Source organism: Penicillium solitum (genome assembly GCF_028829755.1).
Source record: "Penicillium solitum strain IBT 25940 chromosome Unknown utg000009l_segment0_segment0, whole genome shotgun sequence".
Classification (NCBI taxonomy): Eukaryota; Fungi; Ascomycota; class Eurotiomycetes; order Eurotiales; family Aspergillaceae; genus Penicillium; species Penicillium solitum.
The window spans coordinates 3155654-3174655 of NW_027072128.1; the positions used below are offsets into that span (position 1 = coordinate 3155654).

At 48.5% G+C, this 19002-nt stretch overlaps 9 protein-coding genes across 9 annotated transcripts; 3 read left to right on the forward strand and 6 right to left on the reverse strand.

Moving 5' to 3' along the window:
* Window positions 1-1721: 1721 nt before the first annotated feature.
* On the reverse strand, window positions 1722-2796 carry N7455_012283 (ADP-ribosylglycohydrolase family protein; the record flags this gene model as incomplete). Its single annotated transcript, XM_040952768.2, has 3 exons — window positions 1722-2104; window positions 2160-2590; window positions 2645-2796. 3 exons carry the CDS (start codon window positions 2794-2796, stop codon window positions 1722-1724), a joined length of 966 nt encoding a protein of 321 aa, XP_040816867.2.
* Window positions 2797-3268: 472 nt separating this feature from the next.
* Window positions 3269-4219, reverse strand: N7455_012284 (isoflavone reductase family protein; the record flags this gene model as incomplete). Its single annotated transcript, XM_040952623.2, has 1 exon — window positions 3269-4219. One exon carries the CDS (start codon window positions 4217-4219, stop codon window positions 3269-3271), a length of 951 nt encoding a protein of 316 aa, XP_040817045.2.
* A 558-nt stretch (window positions 4220-4777) lies between these two features.
* Window positions 4778-6557, reverse strand: trpE (anthranilate synthase TRP2; the record flags this gene model as incomplete). Its single annotated transcript, XM_040952721.2, has 4 exons — window positions 4778-6084; window positions 6148-6221; window positions 6305-6453; window positions 6546-6557. 4 exons carry the CDS (start codon window positions 6555-6557, stop codon window positions 4778-4780), a joined length of 1542 nt encoding a protein of 513 aa, XP_040816972.1.
* Window positions 6558-7753: 1196 nt separating this feature from the next.
* On the reverse strand, window positions 7754-10139 carry N7455_012286 (WD40 repeat domain-containing protein; the record flags this gene model as incomplete). The annotated part of the gene is made up of 5 exons (XM_065606852.1): window positions 9723-10139; window positions 9655-9671; window positions 9453-9601; window positions 7835-9353; window positions 7754-7794 (listed from the first exon to the last, which is right to left on the reverse strand). The coding sequence occupies exons 1-5, from the start codon at window positions 9770-9772 to the stop codon at window positions 7754-7756; spliced, it is 1776 nt and encodes a 591-aa protein (XP_065460018.1). The 5' UTR covers window positions 9773-10139.
* Window positions 10140-11261: 1122 nt separating this feature from the next.
* N7455_012287 (rhomboid family protein) lies at window positions 11262-12468 on the forward strand (the record flags this gene model as incomplete). The annotated part of the gene is made up of 2 exons (XM_040952594.2): window positions 11262-11653; window positions 11745-12468. The coding sequence occupies 2 exons, from the start codon at window positions 11262-11264 to the stop codon at window positions 12466-12468; spliced, it is 1116 nt and encodes a 371-aa protein (XP_040816773.2).
* Window positions 12469-12850: 382 nt separating this feature from the next.
* Window positions 12851-14026, reverse strand: N7455_012288 (Rad1/Rec1/Rad17 family repair protein; the record flags this gene model as incomplete). The annotated part of the gene is made up of 1 exon (XM_040952762.2): window positions 12851-14026. One exon carries the CDS (start codon window positions 14024-14026, stop codon window positions 12851-12853), a length of 1176 nt encoding a protein of 391 aa, XP_040817058.2.
* A 170-nt stretch (window positions 14027-14196) lies between these two features.
* Window positions 14197-14608, reverse strand: N7455_012289 (OST5 family protein; the record flags this gene model as incomplete). The annotated part of the gene is made up of 4 exons (XM_040952749.1): window positions 14197-14242; window positions 14305-14359; window positions 14416-14445; window positions 14506-14608. The coding sequence occupies 4 exons, from the start codon at window positions 14606-14608 to the stop codon at window positions 14197-14199; spliced, it is 234 nt and encodes a 77-aa protein (XP_040817050.1).
* A 145-nt stretch (window positions 14609-14753) lies between these two features.
* On the forward strand, window positions 14754-16393 carry gcnE (histone acetyltransferase GCN5; the record flags this gene model as incomplete). The annotated part of the gene is made up of 7 exons (XM_040952739.2): window positions 14754-14823; window positions 14892-14983; window positions 15040-15093; window positions 15159-15367; window positions 15430-15544; window positions 15606-16313; window positions 16373-16393. 7 exons carry the CDS (start codon window positions 14754-14756, stop codon window positions 16391-16393), a joined length of 1269 nt encoding a protein of 422 aa, XP_040816836.1.
* A 511-nt stretch (window positions 16394-16904) lies between these two features.
* rgsB (uncharacterized protein) lies at window positions 16905-18615 on the forward strand. The gene is made up of 3 exons (XM_040952554.2): window positions 16905-17429; window positions 17483-18215; window positions 18272-18615. Exons 1-3 carry the CDS (start codon window positions 17275-17277, stop codon window positions 18506-18508), a joined length of 1125 nt encoding a protein of 374 aa, XP_040816856.1. The 5' UTR covers window positions 16905-17274; the 3' UTR covers window positions 18509-18615.
* Window positions 18616-19002: the final 387 nt, after the last annotated feature.

Sequence of the window (19002 nt, forward strand, 5' to 3'; positions counted from 1 at the left end):
GGAGAGGGGATGGCTTGAACGGGGGGAATGAGAGGGCTTGGCAGTGACGAAGCAGTTTGGACCAAACTTATACACCTAACACTGTTCAAAGATCTACACTTGGGTTCTTCTTAGAGATCATTTTTGATTTCATTTTGTTATTTTCACAGGCTTTGGAGTAAACCAAAACTGAGCTCTAAGATCCCTTAAATCGTCCATGTACAGTGCATGTCCAAGTGCAGTTACACCCACCCTCGTGGCCGGAGGTCCGGTCTAATCGCCGTGGTCGTACTTTTTCTCCTGTTCTCCCCCCTATATATTGTCCGGAATAAGCAATTCACTATGTAACTTCTATATATTGATCTTATTTGATATATTCTATCAAGGTCATTCCAATTTTTACAGATGTACTTTGTATCAAAAAAAGAATCCGATCAAAAACACAATGGCATGTTTCCCGCCACATGTGGCGGTCTTGGGCCGCGTCAGAACCTTGGTCGTGGTCAGGCAACAGTCAATTGATGTCTTGGATATTCTCAATTGAGAACATGTGAATTACCTGATATACAACCAAGTACTATATAGTTATATAGTACATATGTATATAGTTATTCAATGTTCATATGTGAAATCTCATGAAGAACCAGCTACGTCATTTACACTCTTCTAGAATGCAAGAACACTCTTGGCGCTCCGATCGTATAGGCCCACATTGGGGTTGGTATCGCTTTATATCCACGAGTTTTCAGACTATCCACTTTTTTTGGTAACAAATATACCTCCTGGAAATAGCTCTATTACTGAACCAGATGCTAATTGAGCCAGGCTCAGTACGTATGTATGTACAAATGACCAATGATCCATGAACTGTAAGAGAAAGCACATATATATCTACAGCAGGTGTTTCCAGAACCAAACCTATTCGAACTGCATGGCCTACCAATACATCCAGTTCCTAGAGTTAGATATCATGGAAAGGGCGAGCTTTCTACATCCTGAGATTGCAGGTGATCAAAGCGACGCCTCACCACGATATCTCTGAATATCTGACCTGCAGCCTCCTCTATGGAGGCTCTACTTTATATACAGGGACAGCTTGCAACACTAGGGTAGACATCAGTCTTAAAGTTACGTGTCTAAAGCTTGGAATATATCGAGTAACTATCTAGGTAGAGGGGTGTATTCCGTGGGATCCGCCAGTAACTATGGAGCCCAAATGCTCAGCCATGACTTTATCAAAAGAATCGCACGAGAACTGGTATTCAATGTTGGTGGGCATCGAGTATATGGTATGACTCTCAGCAACGGGATACTGCTGACGTCTCAACATAGATGTGCACGCACCATGTGCTACGGGACCCTTCGCCGACACTGTCTCGTGTGGGGTTACGGTGAGATGGTGGTTAAGAGGGTTAAGGAGAGGAAGGAGAGAAGAAGAAGAGAAGAGGTGGGAGGGGGATGGGTGCCCTTTTATACTCCCAGGAACATGCGTACCTTCCCAAAATGGACAGTTACCTTGCACCTTCCATATCAGTGTCACATGTATACATCGCTCCTTCCCAATCCGTACACGGATATTTGTTTACACGGGGTCCTGTGGCATTTAGGAAGGAGCCCTGGAGCCAGTGTCGTGTTAACATGATCCAGACAACTTGACTCCATTGTATGCTAGAATCTTGGAACAACTCAAATGGATTAATTTTGTAGTTCAATTTCAAGTCCTAGAATATTATTCAAGAATCTCAAGCAATCCCATCAGACAGAGCACTAGCAATACTTTCAATAAACCCCTTATTCTGCATCCCATCCACCCATTCACCCGGAATAGCAGCAAACCCATAGAACGCACCCGCAAGACCTCCATAAACAGCCCCTGCAGTATCCGAGTCACCACCCAGATTGACAACCGCCAACGCCCCCTCCTTCCAGGTATCATACTTGAAGAATGCCCACAGAGCACATTCAAGTGTATCAACAACCCATCCACTACTCGTAATATCACTCGGCGCCTTCACCTTCCAATCATTGATCGTTCTGTATCTGTACAGTGACAGACGTTCCTGCAGAGCAGGATGAGTAAATGGGAATATGGAGACCGCGTGGAAGATTTGTTTCTTCGTTTGACCTAGAAGCATGGACGTCAGTAGCAATTCTTGAAGTTCGAGAATCAAAACACAAACCATTCATAACCCTACACACCAACTCCGTATACACTTCACAGGCTTCCACACACGCGAGCGAAGGATGAGTGATCTGGCCATGTCTTCTGGCAATTTCCCTCGCCAATTCAGAATCTTGCCAGTAAACCAACCCAATCGGGACTATCCGCATCAAGCTCCCGTTCCCGGAGAACTCATTTTGATGCAATTGATCAGTCACCATCACCTGGGCAAGGTCGAAATCACCACCTTCCATGCCATATTTCACCCACATTCGAAGGGAGGTGCGAGTCGAGCGTCCGACATCCCATGAGTGGTTGACAGTGCTGAAATGGCCTTTGGTTATCCATTCTATAAAGTACCGGATTGACAGCTCATGGTTGTATTGCATATTGGACTTGTTGAAGGAGCATGCCAAGGCTAGGGTCATAGACCCGTCGTCGGAGTAGGAGCTTGTTCATGTTAGTCACAGGTACTTTGCTTATGTGACTGTGATGGAATCTTACCCAGCTGGTTGTTTGAAGGGTGCGACAAATCTTAAGCATGTGATCGGCTCGAAGGTTCCTGGGTCTCTAAATTGTACGGGGCCGCCGAGGGCGTCGGCTACGCAGACGCCCCAAATAGCGCCTTTAGCTCGAGATTGCAGGGATGACGACATGTTGATGCTGATGTCGATGTCGATGTTGATTTTTTGTTTTTGTGCCGAGGCGATTTCGTCTTATTTAAAGATGTCGTCGGGGGTGACTCAAAGAGGGAAAGAACCTTGGAAAGTCGGAAACCTTCAGATATCGAGTCACCAAGGCGCAGCGTACTCGCCAAGGGACTAAAAGAACCTCAATAACATCGAAACTTAAACGTGACATTACTACTCCGTAGTGCAAAGACCAATAAGAGCCTTGGGATGATTTGTATGGAGTACGGGCTAAGCCTCACGCTAGGCACCTGTGTCCACAGCCTCGTCTGCTCACCTCCAAGACTCAGATGGTGCCTGAAGACCCCATGAAGTCATAAGGCTGAGGCTGAATATACTCCACTAAGGTTGCATATCTTTAGATGAATTAAGCAGCCATGCTCAGGTGTGATCGAGTAATAACTGAAATATTTAATTTCCGAACTATATCAATAATCATCTACTTATGACGAAGCCAGACAACATCTTTCACAGGTTGTCCATTAGTTTCCTTCGCCAAATCCTCTACAGTCTTCCACTTCCATAGCCGCTGACCAGGGTTAACAAGCTCATTATCGTCCCCAAGAAAAGCAGGAGTATGAGCGATGCCCCCGTCACCCACCAAGAACCACAGATAGGCAGCGGGACGCCACGAAGGCTCAGCAGTAGTCTCCTTCTTATATTTCTCATAGAGGAGACAGTCAATATCAATTCGTCCCGCACCTGCAGATTCCATGGTCCTTGCAATCTCCGCAATCGAGCGCGAATCACCACCAACATGAACAACATCTGGAATCTTCTCTGCGGGCAGAGTCGCTAGCGAAGCAACCGTCCTACCGACGTCCCCAATCGAGGTAAATGACACCGGCGTGCGAGACGATCCAACACTAGTATACTTCCCGTTCTGGGTATCGAGACCGAACCACGGCCCGATACTATCTTCTAGAAACAAGCCGCAGAATACGCGACAGATCCTGATATTCATGTGCGAGACAACTAGCTGAGCGTTCATAAGGTGTTTCTTCTTCTCGTTCCATTCCAGATGGGCGAAGTTATGGCCGTAGTGGTCGACGCCGAATTCGGAGGGGAGGTAGACTCGGATATTGGTTTGCGGAAGAGCGGCTGCGGTCTTTGTTTTGAAGTCATGGCTTGCGGGCCCGATTGTGTTTACGAGGATTTGGACGCCTTGTAGGGAATCTTTGAGGTTGGTCTCGTTGTAGCGGCGGGTTGTTAGTTTCACGCCGGATTGGGAAGAGGAGAGTTGGAAGAGGCAGGACTCGTTTCTTGAGAGGAGGATTATCTCGGAGAACTTGTCTTGAAAGCTCGAGGAGAGGAAGGCTGTTGTGACGTGCTTGCCTAGATGTCCGGTGGCTCCGGCGATGGCGACGACTGGTCGTGTTATGGATGCCATTTACGCTATTGGGGACTCTAGAAGAAGATATTGTCTGGGATGAAAGGATGAGGAGGGGAATTGGGGTAAGTCTCAAAAGTTATATCTAGATACCTTACTTCCCCATGTCCATTGTCTTCTTTGCGTCGTTGGCAGGCCGTACAACCATCCCAAGGTCTGAACCGAGCCCTGATTGGCTCACAGTGTAAATCTTCTATGTTGTGCAACACAAAGGTGTTTGCGTCTCTCGGACTCGTACCAGCTCCCACATATGGAGTGTGTTGGGAGTGCAACAAAGGAAGATAGGGGCTTCGCAATTGACATGTTAGCGAGTTGCTGAGTCGTGGTTGAAACCAGTATATATCAGAATGAAATGTGTATTGTTTCACAAATTTCTACCATAACACATAAACCGAAATCGAAGTCAGATTAATGCCCACGTGAGAGAGCGTGTGGCCCTCAGAATGCTGTTCGTCTCCACATCAAACCACCAGGCCCCATTGTGTATCCCGCCGACGCTTCTGCAAAAAAAGAAACATAACCAGTCTGCTTGTGCTTTTATTCCTAAATCCAAATCCATTACTTCTCCATGCTCAGGTATTTCGCCTCGGCGCCCTTGATGCATGCAATGTTGGCGCCAAGCTTGTTGATCGTCTCAATGTACTCATCATAGGGGTCCGAGTCGAAGACAATACCACCGCCAGCCTGGAGGTATGCCACGCCGTCCTTGACCATCATAGTGCGCAGCGCAATGCATGTGTCCATCGCACCAGGCATCTCGGCTGAGCCATCTGAGTTGGCGCTGTTATATCCAAAGTATCCGACAGCTCCAGCGTAAACGCCACGCTTTTCACCCTCCAGCTCGGCGATAAGCTGCATGGCGCGGACCTTAGGTGCACCGGAAACTGTGCCGGCAGGGAAGATAGACCGGAAAGCGTCGAATCGGGTCATTCCTGGCCGCAACTCTCCCGATACTTGGGAGACTAGGTGCTGGACGTGTGAGAACTTCTCCACGACCATCAGTCGGTCAACCTGTGTTGTGGTAGGGTCGCAAACTCGGTTGACGTCGTTGCGAGCAAGATCGACCAACATGACGTGCTCCGCGCGGTCCTTGAGACTGCTGCGGAGCTCCTCGGAGAGGGCGGCATCCTCCTCCGGGGTCTTGCCGCGCTTCACTGTGCCTGCGATGGGGTGGCTGATGATACGTCCCCGCTCTTCCTTTACCAGGAGTTCGGGACTGGCCCCGACAAGCTGAAAGTCTTGGCAGTCGATATAGAACAGATAAGGAGAAGGGTTGACGGTGCGAAGGTGGCGGAAGAGGTTGAACGGATGGAGAGAGGTAGGTCGTGATAGCCGCTGTGACGGCACGGTCTGGAAAATATCGCCCTTGGCGATGTGCTGCTTCAATCGGTTGACATGGCCTTCATATCCATCCTGTCCGATGTTGGATGTATACTCCTGGTTCGGAATGATTGGGCCCTGGGGTGGAAGCGGTGTGCGATCCTGGAGTAGCGTATCGATCGTCTTCTGGATGATGGACTGGCCCTTGAGGTATGAGGCCTCGATATCGGCATCCGCCGAGGGAATGGGAACGTAGGTGATGACCTTGACGACTTGGAAGAAATGATCGAATGCAACGATAGTGTCGTAAAGCATAAAGAACGATTCAGGCACTCCGAGCACGTCCTTCATCGGCCGCGCCGTCTTGGGCTCAAAGTATCTAACACAGTCGTATCCAACATATCCGATCGCTCCAGCGGTCAACGGCGGGAGGACTAATTCGGGTACTGTCGCGACGCGGAACTGAGAAAGCTCCTCCTCGAGGTATGGGAGGGGATCCGCTGCTGGGCCATGGCCCTCGCCGGTCTTAATGACCTTTCTGGGGTCTATATGGGTGGAAGAGAGGTAAGCGATGGAATCGGACCAAAGACTCCTGCGGAATTACCGACCTGCGCCAATAAAGCTGTATCGTCCAATGGTCTCTGTGGTGGCAGCACTTTCATACAAGAATGACAACCGCGAGCTATGCCTGTAAGTCAGCGATCTTGTCCAGTATTCCATATCCCCCGCCTTATCGCCAGTGTTGAAAACAACCCAATGACTCACTTCTCTGCGATCTTCAAGTATGCCAATGTTGGGGTTAAGAGGTCGGCAGGGATCGACGCCGTGACAGGAAGTAGGTTTGGAGGGAACTCGGAGTTCCTCGACTTTGAGATCACTTCTCGCGCCGTCTCAAGGGACGGGATACTAGGGACCTGAGTCATTGGTCAATGAGCATATAAACCAAAATCTCAACAGGGTTGTCGAAGAGCAGAGAAATACAATAGCAATATAGACGCGTACTTACAGGAGTTGCCATTTTGTTATAAGTGGCTGATCTTGATTATTGACGGTGCTATCCAAGAGGAAAGATTGGGTTGGCGGTGGGAAAATGATTCACAGTGGGGGGTGGATATGGATGTATCGACGGGCGGTCCAGGAACGCGCCTCAGCCTGCATGTATTTGATTTGAGGTGTAACAAAATAGCAAAATAGCAAGATGATAACAATTTTAAAGCTCCTTGCAAATTTACATATGTATTGAGCAAATCTCGAAGCTCGGAAAGCTTAGGTATGTTGTACCTTGTACCTAGGTCACTATACGTAACGTGGGGCTTTCCTATCTTAGTTGCCGCTTTTACGAGGCTCAGAGTCAGGCTGAGTAAATTTCAGTCCGGGCTCAGACTCAAATACATCACGTGATAAACCCATAACCTTGGAAGGTCCAGCGGTCACTAAGGAATGCCCTGGAGCCTGAGGCATCCGCTACAAGATATGTATCTGACCACCTGGGCAGTGTGCATCACACATTTTGCTACATTAAGATACCTTTTTTATCATATTTGTCTTGCGGCGATACTGTGTTTGGATCATCAATTTTCTCTTTGAGGATTTATTGGATCCGATAGTTTCTAAAGCAACCATTGCAGAATGATGCCCTGCTCTTAGGTGTTATGAATATGAAAGCACTTATGAGATGAAAGGCTCAAACTATCACTTTTAAAAGGATGGTTAAAAGGAGAAGTGCAATTACTACAGGTCCTATGGCGAGCAAAATTGTCCAGTGATTATATGCATCCAAAAGCAGACTAGCGTCAAGGGGGTATATCGATTATCGATAAAGCGGCTATGGACCTGTGGACCTATATTGTACAAGACTTGATTTGAAAATTGGGGTATTTTCTTGATTATCAGACACTAAAAGTGAGTTTCAGAAATCACAGATCCCACCTGAAATGGGTGAAGGGGGGAAAAAAGGCAAAAAAAGTCCACCGTCGCCAGTCCATGCCATTCGCCGCGCCCACCCAAACCTGTCCCAAGCAATGCATGCCATTATGCATTTTCTAAAGAAAAATGTATGTTCACAGAAGGCAAAAAGTTAAAAAAAAAAAAAAAGATTTGGGAAAACCACGAAGGGTGATATGTCTTCAAGGGAAAGAGTTTGAAAAGGCTTCTCCAGCGGGGTTGTCGAATTAGTTCAAGCAGGGCATGAGTCGTGAGTTTTATGTGGCTGTTTCAAACCCGCTCTGTCATCGTTGCAAATTGATAATTGCCATCTTGGGAGGTTGGACCGTCAGCATGGGGGGAAATTGACACAGGGAAACCAGACCAGGGAGTGTACCTGTTTGTTGAAGCCATACGCAAGTCGTTTTCCATCTGCATCCCAGGAAAGCGCCCGATGGGGTTCTGATTTCGAATAGCCATTCTGTCCAGGGTGTCCATTTTGTCCATTCGTCATGCGGTCGGCGTCCTCTTTCTTCACCACGGGGGTAGTTGCGGTCCAGGTGGACATGAGATTACCGTCGGGATGTTCAATATTCCAGATGAAAAGTCTGTCCTTGCTAGCCGCACCGAGGGCGTATCCATCAGGGGAGAAAGATCCGGTGATAGCGGGGTTTGAGTCTAGGCTCAGCTGATGAATTTTCGTGTAATCCTTGATATCGAGGTTGACCTGCCAAACCTTGGCATTGCCATCCGCCGAGAAAGAGGCAAATTCAATGCGATGGGGGTCGAATTGGGGGCTGATATCAATGCTAGTGATTTTGTCCTTGTGGGCGTTGGGGATAAGAATGTCATGGGTGGGGATCCAAATCGAAGCGCTCGGTCCCGAAGCCACGATAGCAACTGCATGGAACTCAGTTTGGACACACCGAATAAACTCCCATGCCGCATTATCTTTGGGAGAAGGGAATGTCTTAACTAGACGAATGCTGCTGTCCACTTCGCATTGATAGACTGCACCCTCGCCAGAAGCGAATGCCAGGTTGCGTCCACACCAAGCGAGATCATAAATCTGGTTCTCAATTATTTGAGGCGGAGGGAAAACATCTGGCCGGCGGCTGTCGTCCCAAAGCGCGAGTTCCGATATGTTATGATTCGAGGCTACCACGATCAGTTGCGAGCTACCAGCTGCCCAGTGCAAGCCAGTGATGAGCCGGGGTACCTCGGGTAGTAAATCCACTGCGTCTCCATTGACGTTGTACATGGCGATAGTGCCCCTGTCATCAGTACAAGTCGCGACGGCCAATTTCTCCCCAATGGCATCCCATGCTACGGTCGAGACATATGTGTCACCCTTCTTAAGGTCGAGGATTTTCTTCTGCACAGGTTCCGATGACATCGACAACTTCCACAAGCTGCAAAAGAGCTCACCAGCTCCCACTACCACAGTGGGATCCCGAGGACGCCACACGGCGTGGGTCACGTGTTGATCCGGATTCAGCAGGGCGGTGTCGGGGGTCAAATCGATGGGCTTGGCGGGGGCGATCTGGACGGAAGAGCTCTCGCCGTTTTCCAGAGTGGGCGGTAGTTCAGGGATCTCCTCGGCCATGCTGACATCACCATCCTCATCCATATGATCGGGAGTATTTGGCTGACTTTCAGTTTGCGCCTTGTCCTCCATGGATTCATCGCTATCAGTTTCGTCCTTTCGGCTGTCCTTTCCGGGCTCGGCATGGCCGTTCACTGGGCGGTCGCGCGCAAGTTGGCCCGGCGAATCTGGGTCTGTGCCAACAGCCTCATCGCGACTTTCCACTGACCCAGGTTTGGTTCCAATTTCAAAGGGCTCTGGTCCGAAAAAATAATCAGACGGTGAAATGCTTTTATGATTGCCCTCCTGTGCATGCAATTAGTTTAAACTGCAATTGAACCCAAAAAGAAGGTTTTTTTTTCTTCCTCTTTGGCGCGTAAGAACCGTTTAAAATGAAACACATACCTTGTCCAGTGAGGATTCCATCTCGTGATATTGCAGGCCCTTTTGGACCAGCGACACCAGCGCATGGGTTTTAATGTAAGGCGCAAACGGGAGAGTCTGCGGATCAGGGAACCACGCGCGCTGCAAAGACACGGCGGCATCGCCATGACCTGGGTAAAGTTAGAGGTCAAATTAGGGAAAGTCAAGGGGCAATGTGACCAACCTGATTCTTGGAGGTACCTAGAAAGGATATTAGTTCTGTAGGAAATTCATGGGTTATATTGCACTTACCTCCATATTAAATAGTTGACATGATGCGACGTGAGGTCAGGTTGTGCCATGATTACATGTGCGACCAGCTAAGGGCCGCGGACATGCCAGAGAGGGAAGAGCTGTTTTGCCGATGAACACCAAAGTGGAGGCTTCGATGCGCGGAGACGGAGTTTCAGGAACACGGAACACGAGGCCGGAAGAGGGTAGGAACTTCCGGATAAATCAAAAAAGGGGGGTGCTTGTATTTTCCGCAGAGAATCTAAGACTTGGAGACTTGAAGATCGAAGAGAAAGCCAAGACAAGGGAGAAATTGGAGTTTTGGGGGTGAAATGAGAGTAAGAGAATGGAGGGAAGACGAAGTAGGATGCGGGATCAAGAAGAATATAAGCTATTCAGTAGTCTCATTAGAAATAGAAACCAATGTATTCAATGAATAGGGAAGAGAGAGAGAGAGAGAGAGGGAGAGGAAAGTGAAGATCTGAGATTAAAGGATCCAGAATGTTTGGCAGAAGTCCATTTAGCACACACTAGCCACTGGATCCTCCCTGTGGCGTCGACCTCCACACTTTTGCGAACTTCTCTTCTCCAGTCATTTTTCTTATCAATGAAATATAATACATATATAACATTGGGATATCTAATTGACATTCTAAATTTGATCAAACATTCTTCATACATTACCCCTTGAAAGTCTCCTGACTTCTCAAACTGTCAAGCGCCTAAAAATGGGGTTCTCCACATATCGGGGGATTTCAGCACGAGCACCCTTTACACCTTTCAAAGTTTCAATTCCAAGTACCGGAGTGCTTATCCTGTGTCACAACTTACACTTACACTTACAATAATATCTACTTGCAGGGATACTACCTTTCGGACACCATATACCAATGACCTGAACTGCACCCACCCGAACCTGCAGGTCAATCGCAGATGGTGGATCGTGGCTAATGATGCCACCAGTTACCGACCTGACATTGGCGCATCCTTTAAGTTCGGGGTACTTTTTACCTTATTACTTCTTTATGGCCTACGGACTTGTCAGGTTGGAGATATTTGCTTGTTTCCTTCCACCTACTATTGCTACCGATATTACCTGATGGGGAACTCCTATCACGGAGTGTCTGACAGGTGGCTATGTACTCCGGAGGATGTTGGATATGTATTTGATGTTACGGTCAAAGGTTATTTCTAAATATGGACCCTCAATAACCACTAATAGGTGCTACTAGCCCTGAAGTCTTGTCACTCCTTCAGTCTAATCCTTTATTCAAATCATATTTCATAGTAGACCTGGAGGGGGAAAAAAGGCAAAAAAAGAAAGGCCAATACTATGCACTGGTTAATACAGAAGACGAGAGAATAACGTGAAACATAAGTTGATAATCCTATTCGAAAGCTACGTTGATGTACGCATGATGTACAAAGTAGATTGTCGCCTTGAAGCATCTCGGGGCCAAACAAACATGGGTACTTCTCCGCCCTCCGCTAAAGTCTCCCACCTCAACTTTCTCCATCTCTACGGCCTGTGGCGTCTTGCAGCTCCAAGCGAGCTCCAACATGTCGCTCCGAATTAACATTCCCCCTGCTACTCGAATCTGTCTCGTCAGCCTTCTCACCCTCTCCTTGCTCTACAACATTGCCAGATGGCGACAAATTGACACCACCGGCGGGACCCCGGCCACATCTCCTCTCGTCCCCTACTTGACCCTCGTCCCCTCATTTTTCTACTACTATCCCTGGACAATCGTCACGGCCACCTTCGTCGAGCAGAATATATTCACCGTCCTACTAAATGCCGCCACCATATTCTATGGCGGCAAGTATCTTGAACGCGCGTGGGGCTCGCGCGAGTTCAGCAAGTTCATCGCGGTCATCGCCGTGATCCCCTGCGTCGCTATCATTCCAATCTACCTAATCTGGGGAGCAGTGGGAGGCTCTTCAAGCAGATCGTATGCATCATCCCTCCCCCTCTGCCGACCCCCAACATGAAGCAAACCAATTACCACCTATACCAAACACTAACCATCTCCAAAAAAACAGCCTCACCCAAATCTGCGGCGGCGTCTCCATCCAAGCCTCCTTCCTGGTCGCCTTCAAACAGCTCGTCCCAGAACACACCGTAACAATCTTCAAAGGAATGATCAAAATGCGCGTAAAGCATTTCCCCGCCCTCTTCCTCCTCCTAAACGCCATCAGCGGCCTCGTCATCGGAACAGACACCGCCGCAATCCTCTCCTGGCTCGGCATCCTCACCAGCTGGACCTACCTCCGTTTCTACAAGCGCCAGCCCGACCTAACTGGTACCTCAAGCGGCACAGGCATCAAAGGCGATGCTAGCGAGACCTTCGCATTCGCCTGTCTATTCCCCGACGTCATGCAACCGCCTATCGCATTCGTCGCGGACCAGATCTACGCTCTGCTAGTCACATCTAAGCTCCTGACGCCCTTCTCCCAGGACGATATCGCCTCCGGGAATGAGCTCGTGCTGGCAAGAGGCGAGGCGGGCTTGCCTACGCCACTGAACAACCAGCGTGGTGGGGCTAGGGGTGCGGCTAAGCGCGAGGAGGCGGAGCGCAGACGGGCTGTTGCGCTCAAGGCTTTGGATCGCAGGTTGCAGGCTGCTACTGTTGGGCGTGTGCAGGCTCACCCGTCTGGTTTGGGGGAGCCGAGCTCGTCGATGCCGCATCCTGCTACACCTACACCGGCTGCGCCTGTTGGTCAGAGTATGCTGGGGGAAACGAGTTACAATCCTGATCATGCTTGAGTGTGGTTTGGTCCTTTTTTTCTAACTCTGGCGTTTTGTGACGCACTTTGGGATTTGGCCTTGTGGACATATTCGCATTCGTGGCATGGCTGGTTCGTGGCTTGGTTTCTTTCTTTTTTTTTTCTAGTAGTGTGTGCACTTCTGATGATGTACATGATTTGTTTGACTTGGCTTGGGGCTTTGATTTCCCGCTCTAGTTGTTAGACTGATGTCTTAGCGCCTGGCTTTTTGGCTTTTTGGCCTCGAATTCCATTTGTTTTATACCAGGCAGCGCTTGTATGTCAATTACTATTGGAGAAATAGTTTTACTCTATTCATCTGAAACTTTACCCATTTTTAATGAGGTATGCGCTCTATTTAAATTGTGCTGATTCTAACCTGGCTATTCGACTACTGCGTCCATCTCCATCTCGGCCTCTTCTTCGTCTAGCAATGGCACAAACCGGAAGTCCACAAAACACACAGGTCCATTGGGACCTTTTACGCCAGCGCCAACTGGTCTGCCCACCGGTACATTATTATCGTCAAGCTCAACCATGAACTGTAAACTCAACACTCCTTGCCGATCCCCACGGATACTAACCTTATTAGCGACAGACATAGCTCTCGCAGCCTTGCGAATTAAGGCAAAGCGATAGCTCTGCTGGATGCGCTCGCCCATAGAAGAAGGGGGAGAAACGAGGAAAGTCTCCGTGACCGTAGGCGCAAGTTTAGCTCTAGTTGCGCGAGCCCGGGAAGAGCCATCATCGAGCAACACCTTATGCATCTGAGATTGTGTGGTGCCATGCCCAGCGCCGCCGGCAATCTCGTTGTGCTGATCAACCGAGAACTCCACGGTGGATTCACTGAACGGACCGCCCGCACCGGAAAGAGCAAAGTACGGCTCTTGCTTGGCGCAGGCGGACAGTTTCAGGATTGTGGGGGTTGAGGAATCCAGCTCGGCGATGGCATTGTGTAGCCAGGCGGAGCGCATGATGATTTTCATGATTATGGCATCGCGCTGGAGGGGGATGTCTGCTTCGTTTTCGTCGGGCTCATATGTTACTAGCTCGCAGGTTGTTTTCACGCCAGCTTCCGTAATGGTGATGCTGAGCGGGGCGCCGTGTTGGGCATATTGCAGGGTGCAGGATCGGTCCATTAGCAGGGCTGGAGCGTTGAATGCGCTTGACGAGGCGATTCCGGTTTGGGTGATGCTAGTGTCGCGGGGTCGATTGGATTCGGAGAGCTCGTTGATGCCGAATATCTTTAGGGTTTCGAGGATGGCGGAGAGGGAAACGACAAAGTGAGGATATGCGCCATTTTGCGAGGATTCGTTGTCGTCTTGGGGTGTTCCGTTTTGATTGTTGGGTTCGGAGTCGGTCGATGGATTAAATGTGTAGCTGGTGAAGAGCGACTTGTCGAGGAAGGCTAGTCCTTGAATGACACGGCCTTCCTCCACTGAGAATCGGAGGCCCTCTGGGGTGATTTGGACCGTGGCCTTATGCGCGAAACCAATGCAGGAAAGCAGCGTGTAGAGATGGTGGGCGTTGTTGGAGACGCCAGCGAAAAGGGGCTCCATTTTGTGGCGTAGGTTGCTAGCTCGAACTTTTCAGGCGCGATACTAGCACAGAGCAAAGATAATGAGTCCGAATATGTGTGATGGCTTTGGATGTTCTAGCAGTACAGGCCCCTTTGAACCCAACGCTTATGGTACATTTGAGGGGACGCGCAATAGGAAAGGTGGCCCGATTAAACGTAGACTCCGGCGGCGCAAATCATAAACACAGCTCCAAATCTATCCAGAATGCCCAATCAGTATATCGTATGCCTAAAAATGGGACGCAGTGCATTACTAACCCAGATGCGAGTGCGGCCGGGAAGCCCAAGGATACGATGCCGAGGAAAGACCGATCTGTTTGGTGAAATGTCAGAGTCCAATTCGATAATTAAATGTGGAGAGTCACTTACTCAAGCCAAAGAGAGTGCCCGTAACCAATGCTATCAATATTTAGTCAGAGGTTGGTTATTTTCAAAGCTGTGGTAGACTAAGAAGCTTACCGAGGAGAAGCAAGTTGAAGCCGACAGAGAACTGGCTGTCCTTAGCAATGAGAGGGATGAATGGAGTTGCAGAGGCTGCCTCCCAGACTTCGTTCAGAGACATTAGGACAATAGAATTTAATATGAATGAAAGTAATTGAATGTAATTGAGGGACAAATTGATGCAATTCAAAGGCAGTGTGAGAGTGATATAGATCGCCAGTGTTGATCTGGCCCGACCGGTGGTTAGTTGTTCCGACCGATACCCCATGTCATCGTCGGCGCGCGCAGGGTCAAGTTTGAAGGGCAAGGACATCATGGCCGTTGATTCACCAAAGAGTAAGGGAAATATCATATTCTCGGATTGTATTTCATGAAACAATTTTAACGTGTTACTATGGTTTCAGGTTTCAAGCGCAAAGCCTCTGAGGAGGCAGCTTCCCCGGAGTCTGGGCAGCAGATAATCAAGAAGGCGCGCACAGATTCACCTGTGAAAGAGGTAGGAGATTCTACTAAATCGCTTCGCCCGTTTGTTCTAACAATTACCCCGCACAGGAAGATGACCTCCTTAAAAAACCTCCACTACGCATTGTTCCATTCCCTGAGAAGGTACCCTCCCATCCCACGCCACCGCTTCTCATGTCTCTTCATGGGCAATGGCTGATGATACACAGCCCGCTGTTCTCGAGGAACGCCGAGGTGACATCGAGTTTCGCGTCGTCAACAATGATGGTTCACACGATAGCTTTATTGTCTTGACAGGCCTAAAGTGTATTTTCCAGAAACAACTTCCGAAGATGCCTAAGGACTACATCGCACGCCTTGTCTACGATCGATCCCATCTGTCTATGGCTATCGTTAAACACCCACTGGAGGTTGTTGGGTATGTCATAAGTGCCAAGTGCTACCCCAGAGTGGTTAGATTGGGATACTGATATACCACAGAGGAATCACGTATCGTCCGTTCAATTCTCGAAAGTTTGCTGAGATTGTCTTCTGCGCTATATCCTCGGATCAACAAGTGAAAGGATACGGTGCACACTTGATGTCTCATCTCAAGGTACGCGTGCTTTACAGGTCTGTAATCTTTTATACATATATCTAACTTATCTACCAATTAGGACTACGTGAAAGCTACCTCTCCAATTATGCATTTCCTTACCTACGCCGATAACTATGCCATTGGATACTTCAAGAAGCAAGGCTTCACCAAGGAGATTACACTCGATAAATCAATCTGGATGGGCTACATTAAGGATTACGAGGGTGGCACGCTCATGCAGTGTACCATGCTCACCAAAATCCGTTATCTGGAGATGGGCCGAATGCTCACCAAGCAGAAGGAGTCCGTGCAAGCCAAAATCCGTGCCTTCAGTCGCTCGCATATCATCCATCCTCCACCGAAGGAATGGAAAAGCGGGGTGTACTCAATCGATCCTCTTAGCATCCCCGCAATTAAAGAGTCTGGATGGTCGCCAGATATGGATGAAATGGCTCGTCAACCACGCCATGGGCCCAACTATAACCAATTGCTGCACCTGTTGAACGATATGCAGAACCACAGTGCAGCCTGGCCATTTACCCAACCCGTGAACCGTGATGAGGTTCCAGACTACTACGAGGTAATCATGGAGCCCATGGATCTGTCGACCATGGAAGAGAAGCATGAGAAGGACTTGTACCCGACCCCACAGGATTTCATCAAGGACGCCATGTTGATATTTGACAATTGCCGACGCTACAATAATGAGACCACACCCTATGCTAAGAGCGCAAACAAGCTTGAGAAGTTCATGTGGCAGCAGATCCGGAATATTCCAGAGTGGTCGGTAAGTATTTACAATGAAGACCTTTTTTTCAAGAAACAAAAGCTAACTTTACCATCTAGCACCTTGCCGATAATCATTGATCTCGGGATATACATTTATTGCAGCGAGGGGTGTTTTTATGGAATGGCGTTGGATTGGAATTTGATGGGCAATACCCTGTTGATAGATTACCATATGCAATTTTCACTGGCTTATGAATTAATGCCAGTTCATGAATTTTTTTTTTCAACGTTGATTTAGTGTGCAAAGTCTACTTTGTAGATCCATGTCAAGCTCCATCCATCCATGGATGGATATGCTGATCTTCACACCAATCACATCTATAGGTGCCATGCTTGGTATTGTGGGGCTAATATATGTCAAGCTCGAGTTGATGCCCATTCCATAGAGCAGCAGCAGTTAGGTATAGAAGACATGAGTTGAATGTAAACATGATTGTAGAAAAGGTTATATGTATGATGATATATGAAGCAATAACCTAAAACCTCAACGTTAATTTCCCCCCTGACCGATCTTAATCTCGGATTATCATTGTTCCGATGTTTCAAGAAGAATGCTGATGGCTGGAATAGCCTCAACTTCACCCTTACGTCTTTCGTTTCGCAGGACTTGTCTTTTTCAAGTTTCTTTGTTTTCTTTTTTTTTGCTGTTGCTATTGCTGAGCCGACCTAGTTGTGTTGTGACCTCAGGGGCTCTCCCGATATCCACACACCATCCGTTGTGTACCTCGCGACGTGGAGCTTAATTCTTTTCAACCCCTCTCATTTCGCTCTGGATTATCTATCATTCGCTTTCACTCGGATTCTCTTACTCGCATCTTTCGGGGTGTGTTGAGATCGCTCGCTCGTCCGCCAACGCGACCTTAATCTCTCCCCCCTTTTGCTCCCCGGGGCCCCGCCTTCGCTTTGAAATTTCGGTGCTGATCAGCACACCGTTTCTTACTCTAAAACACATTATCGATATGTCTCATCATGACTTTGTGGACGCAGAGTCGCGTAATCGCCTACCGACACTCTTTGAGGTGCTCAGTCGCCGAACTCTCGCCCCAGTCGACCTCTTCTCGTTCTACATTTACATGCGCGACCAGCAGCGTTCTGTAGACTATCTAGACTTTTGGTACGTGTAAGCCCGCGTTCGATGCCCGTATCTGAAGTTAACGGGATCTCTAGGCTGGATGTATCCCAACATATGCTACTGTGTCGACACTATGTCCGTGAACTCCGCCGTTCCGTACTTGTCGCGACCCCCGATATGGAAAGAGCCGATAGCAAACGATCATCTGCCATGCTAGACAATCTTGAGAACCTAGGTGATATCCCGCTGACGGAGGCTGGGCCTTCTCGTCTACGCGGATTCCAAGAAAACGAGAAAGATAGAGATGCCGACCAACGCCTGTCTGCATTCCTTCGCTCCGAAGGCCACACCACATCACCCTCCCGGCAAAACAGCTTGGGATCTTCTGGCGAATCAGCACACCAAGTCTCTTCGTTTGAGGATGGCCGTGACACCCCGGATTCCCGACTTAATGACTCAACATCCCCCGGACACACAGTGGCCCGCAATGACATTCGCGCCAGCGCAGAGAAGATCCTGTACACATATCTACTCCCCGGTTCCGAACGAGAGATTATGCTCCCAGAATCGATGGTTTCCACAATTATCAACTTGGTCGAAGACGACGGCCGAGACGACCCCGAAGTGTTCGACCCGGCCAAGGACTATGTGTTCCAGGCTATGGAGCGTGATGCATTCCCAGGATTCTTGCAAGCAAAGGCCCTTGGAAATATGGTTCCCCTGAGTATCATCTTGCGTCTCGCTTTTGCTCTGATTAGCTTCGGTGGAGGATTCTGGGCGGCCTTCTACGTTGTTCTACGGGATAAGCCCCGGCACATTCGCTGCTGGGTATGTTTATTATTCTCTCTAAGCACGGATGAACCAGCTTGCTAACTTTAATCCAGATTATTCTTCCGTTTGCTGTCGCTGCATACTTCATTATCTCTTACCAATACAAGATTGATCCCGTCATGGCGTTCCTGGGCTACAGTGAATACACTTTTATGAACTGGGCACCAATTCGCGAACCCTATGTCCGAAAGCTGCTCAACAAGCGTGCCCTCGTCACTGCATTGATCGCCTTCCTCACAGCGGCGGCTCTAAGCATCTTGTTCATTTTCGTCCCTGGTGTTATGCTCTGAGCTTTTCGCCAAGTCCAGTATACGTCCAATCCAAACTTCCAAAAACAATCACTCCCTGAATTTGTCTGGTCATCTGATCATTCTTACCATGTCCACAATTCAATTGCTTTGACTTGACTTGACTTGTTCAAGGAATTCCCACCGTGTCCGAATACCTAGGTTTTGCTTCTATGATGCATATTCTTGAAAAAGACTGTCCCGAATCAGCAGTCCATTTTCATCCTCGGAGCTATACAGAGGGGATATGGGTTTCGTCCATTCGCCCTATCCACCCGCTTATCAGCGGTCACATCTACTTCCTCTTTGTCATGTCCATATTTATTGCGTCTGTTGTTTTCCTGTGATCTGTTCTTCTATTCTACCAATACCCCCCCCTTTGAAAACTTTGTATTGTATCTATTTTCTCACTAATGAGCGTCGCCATTAAGGCCTTACGAATGCAATTTGCTCCTATTAAGGGTTCCATATCCCATCAGATATCATCTGTAAAAGAT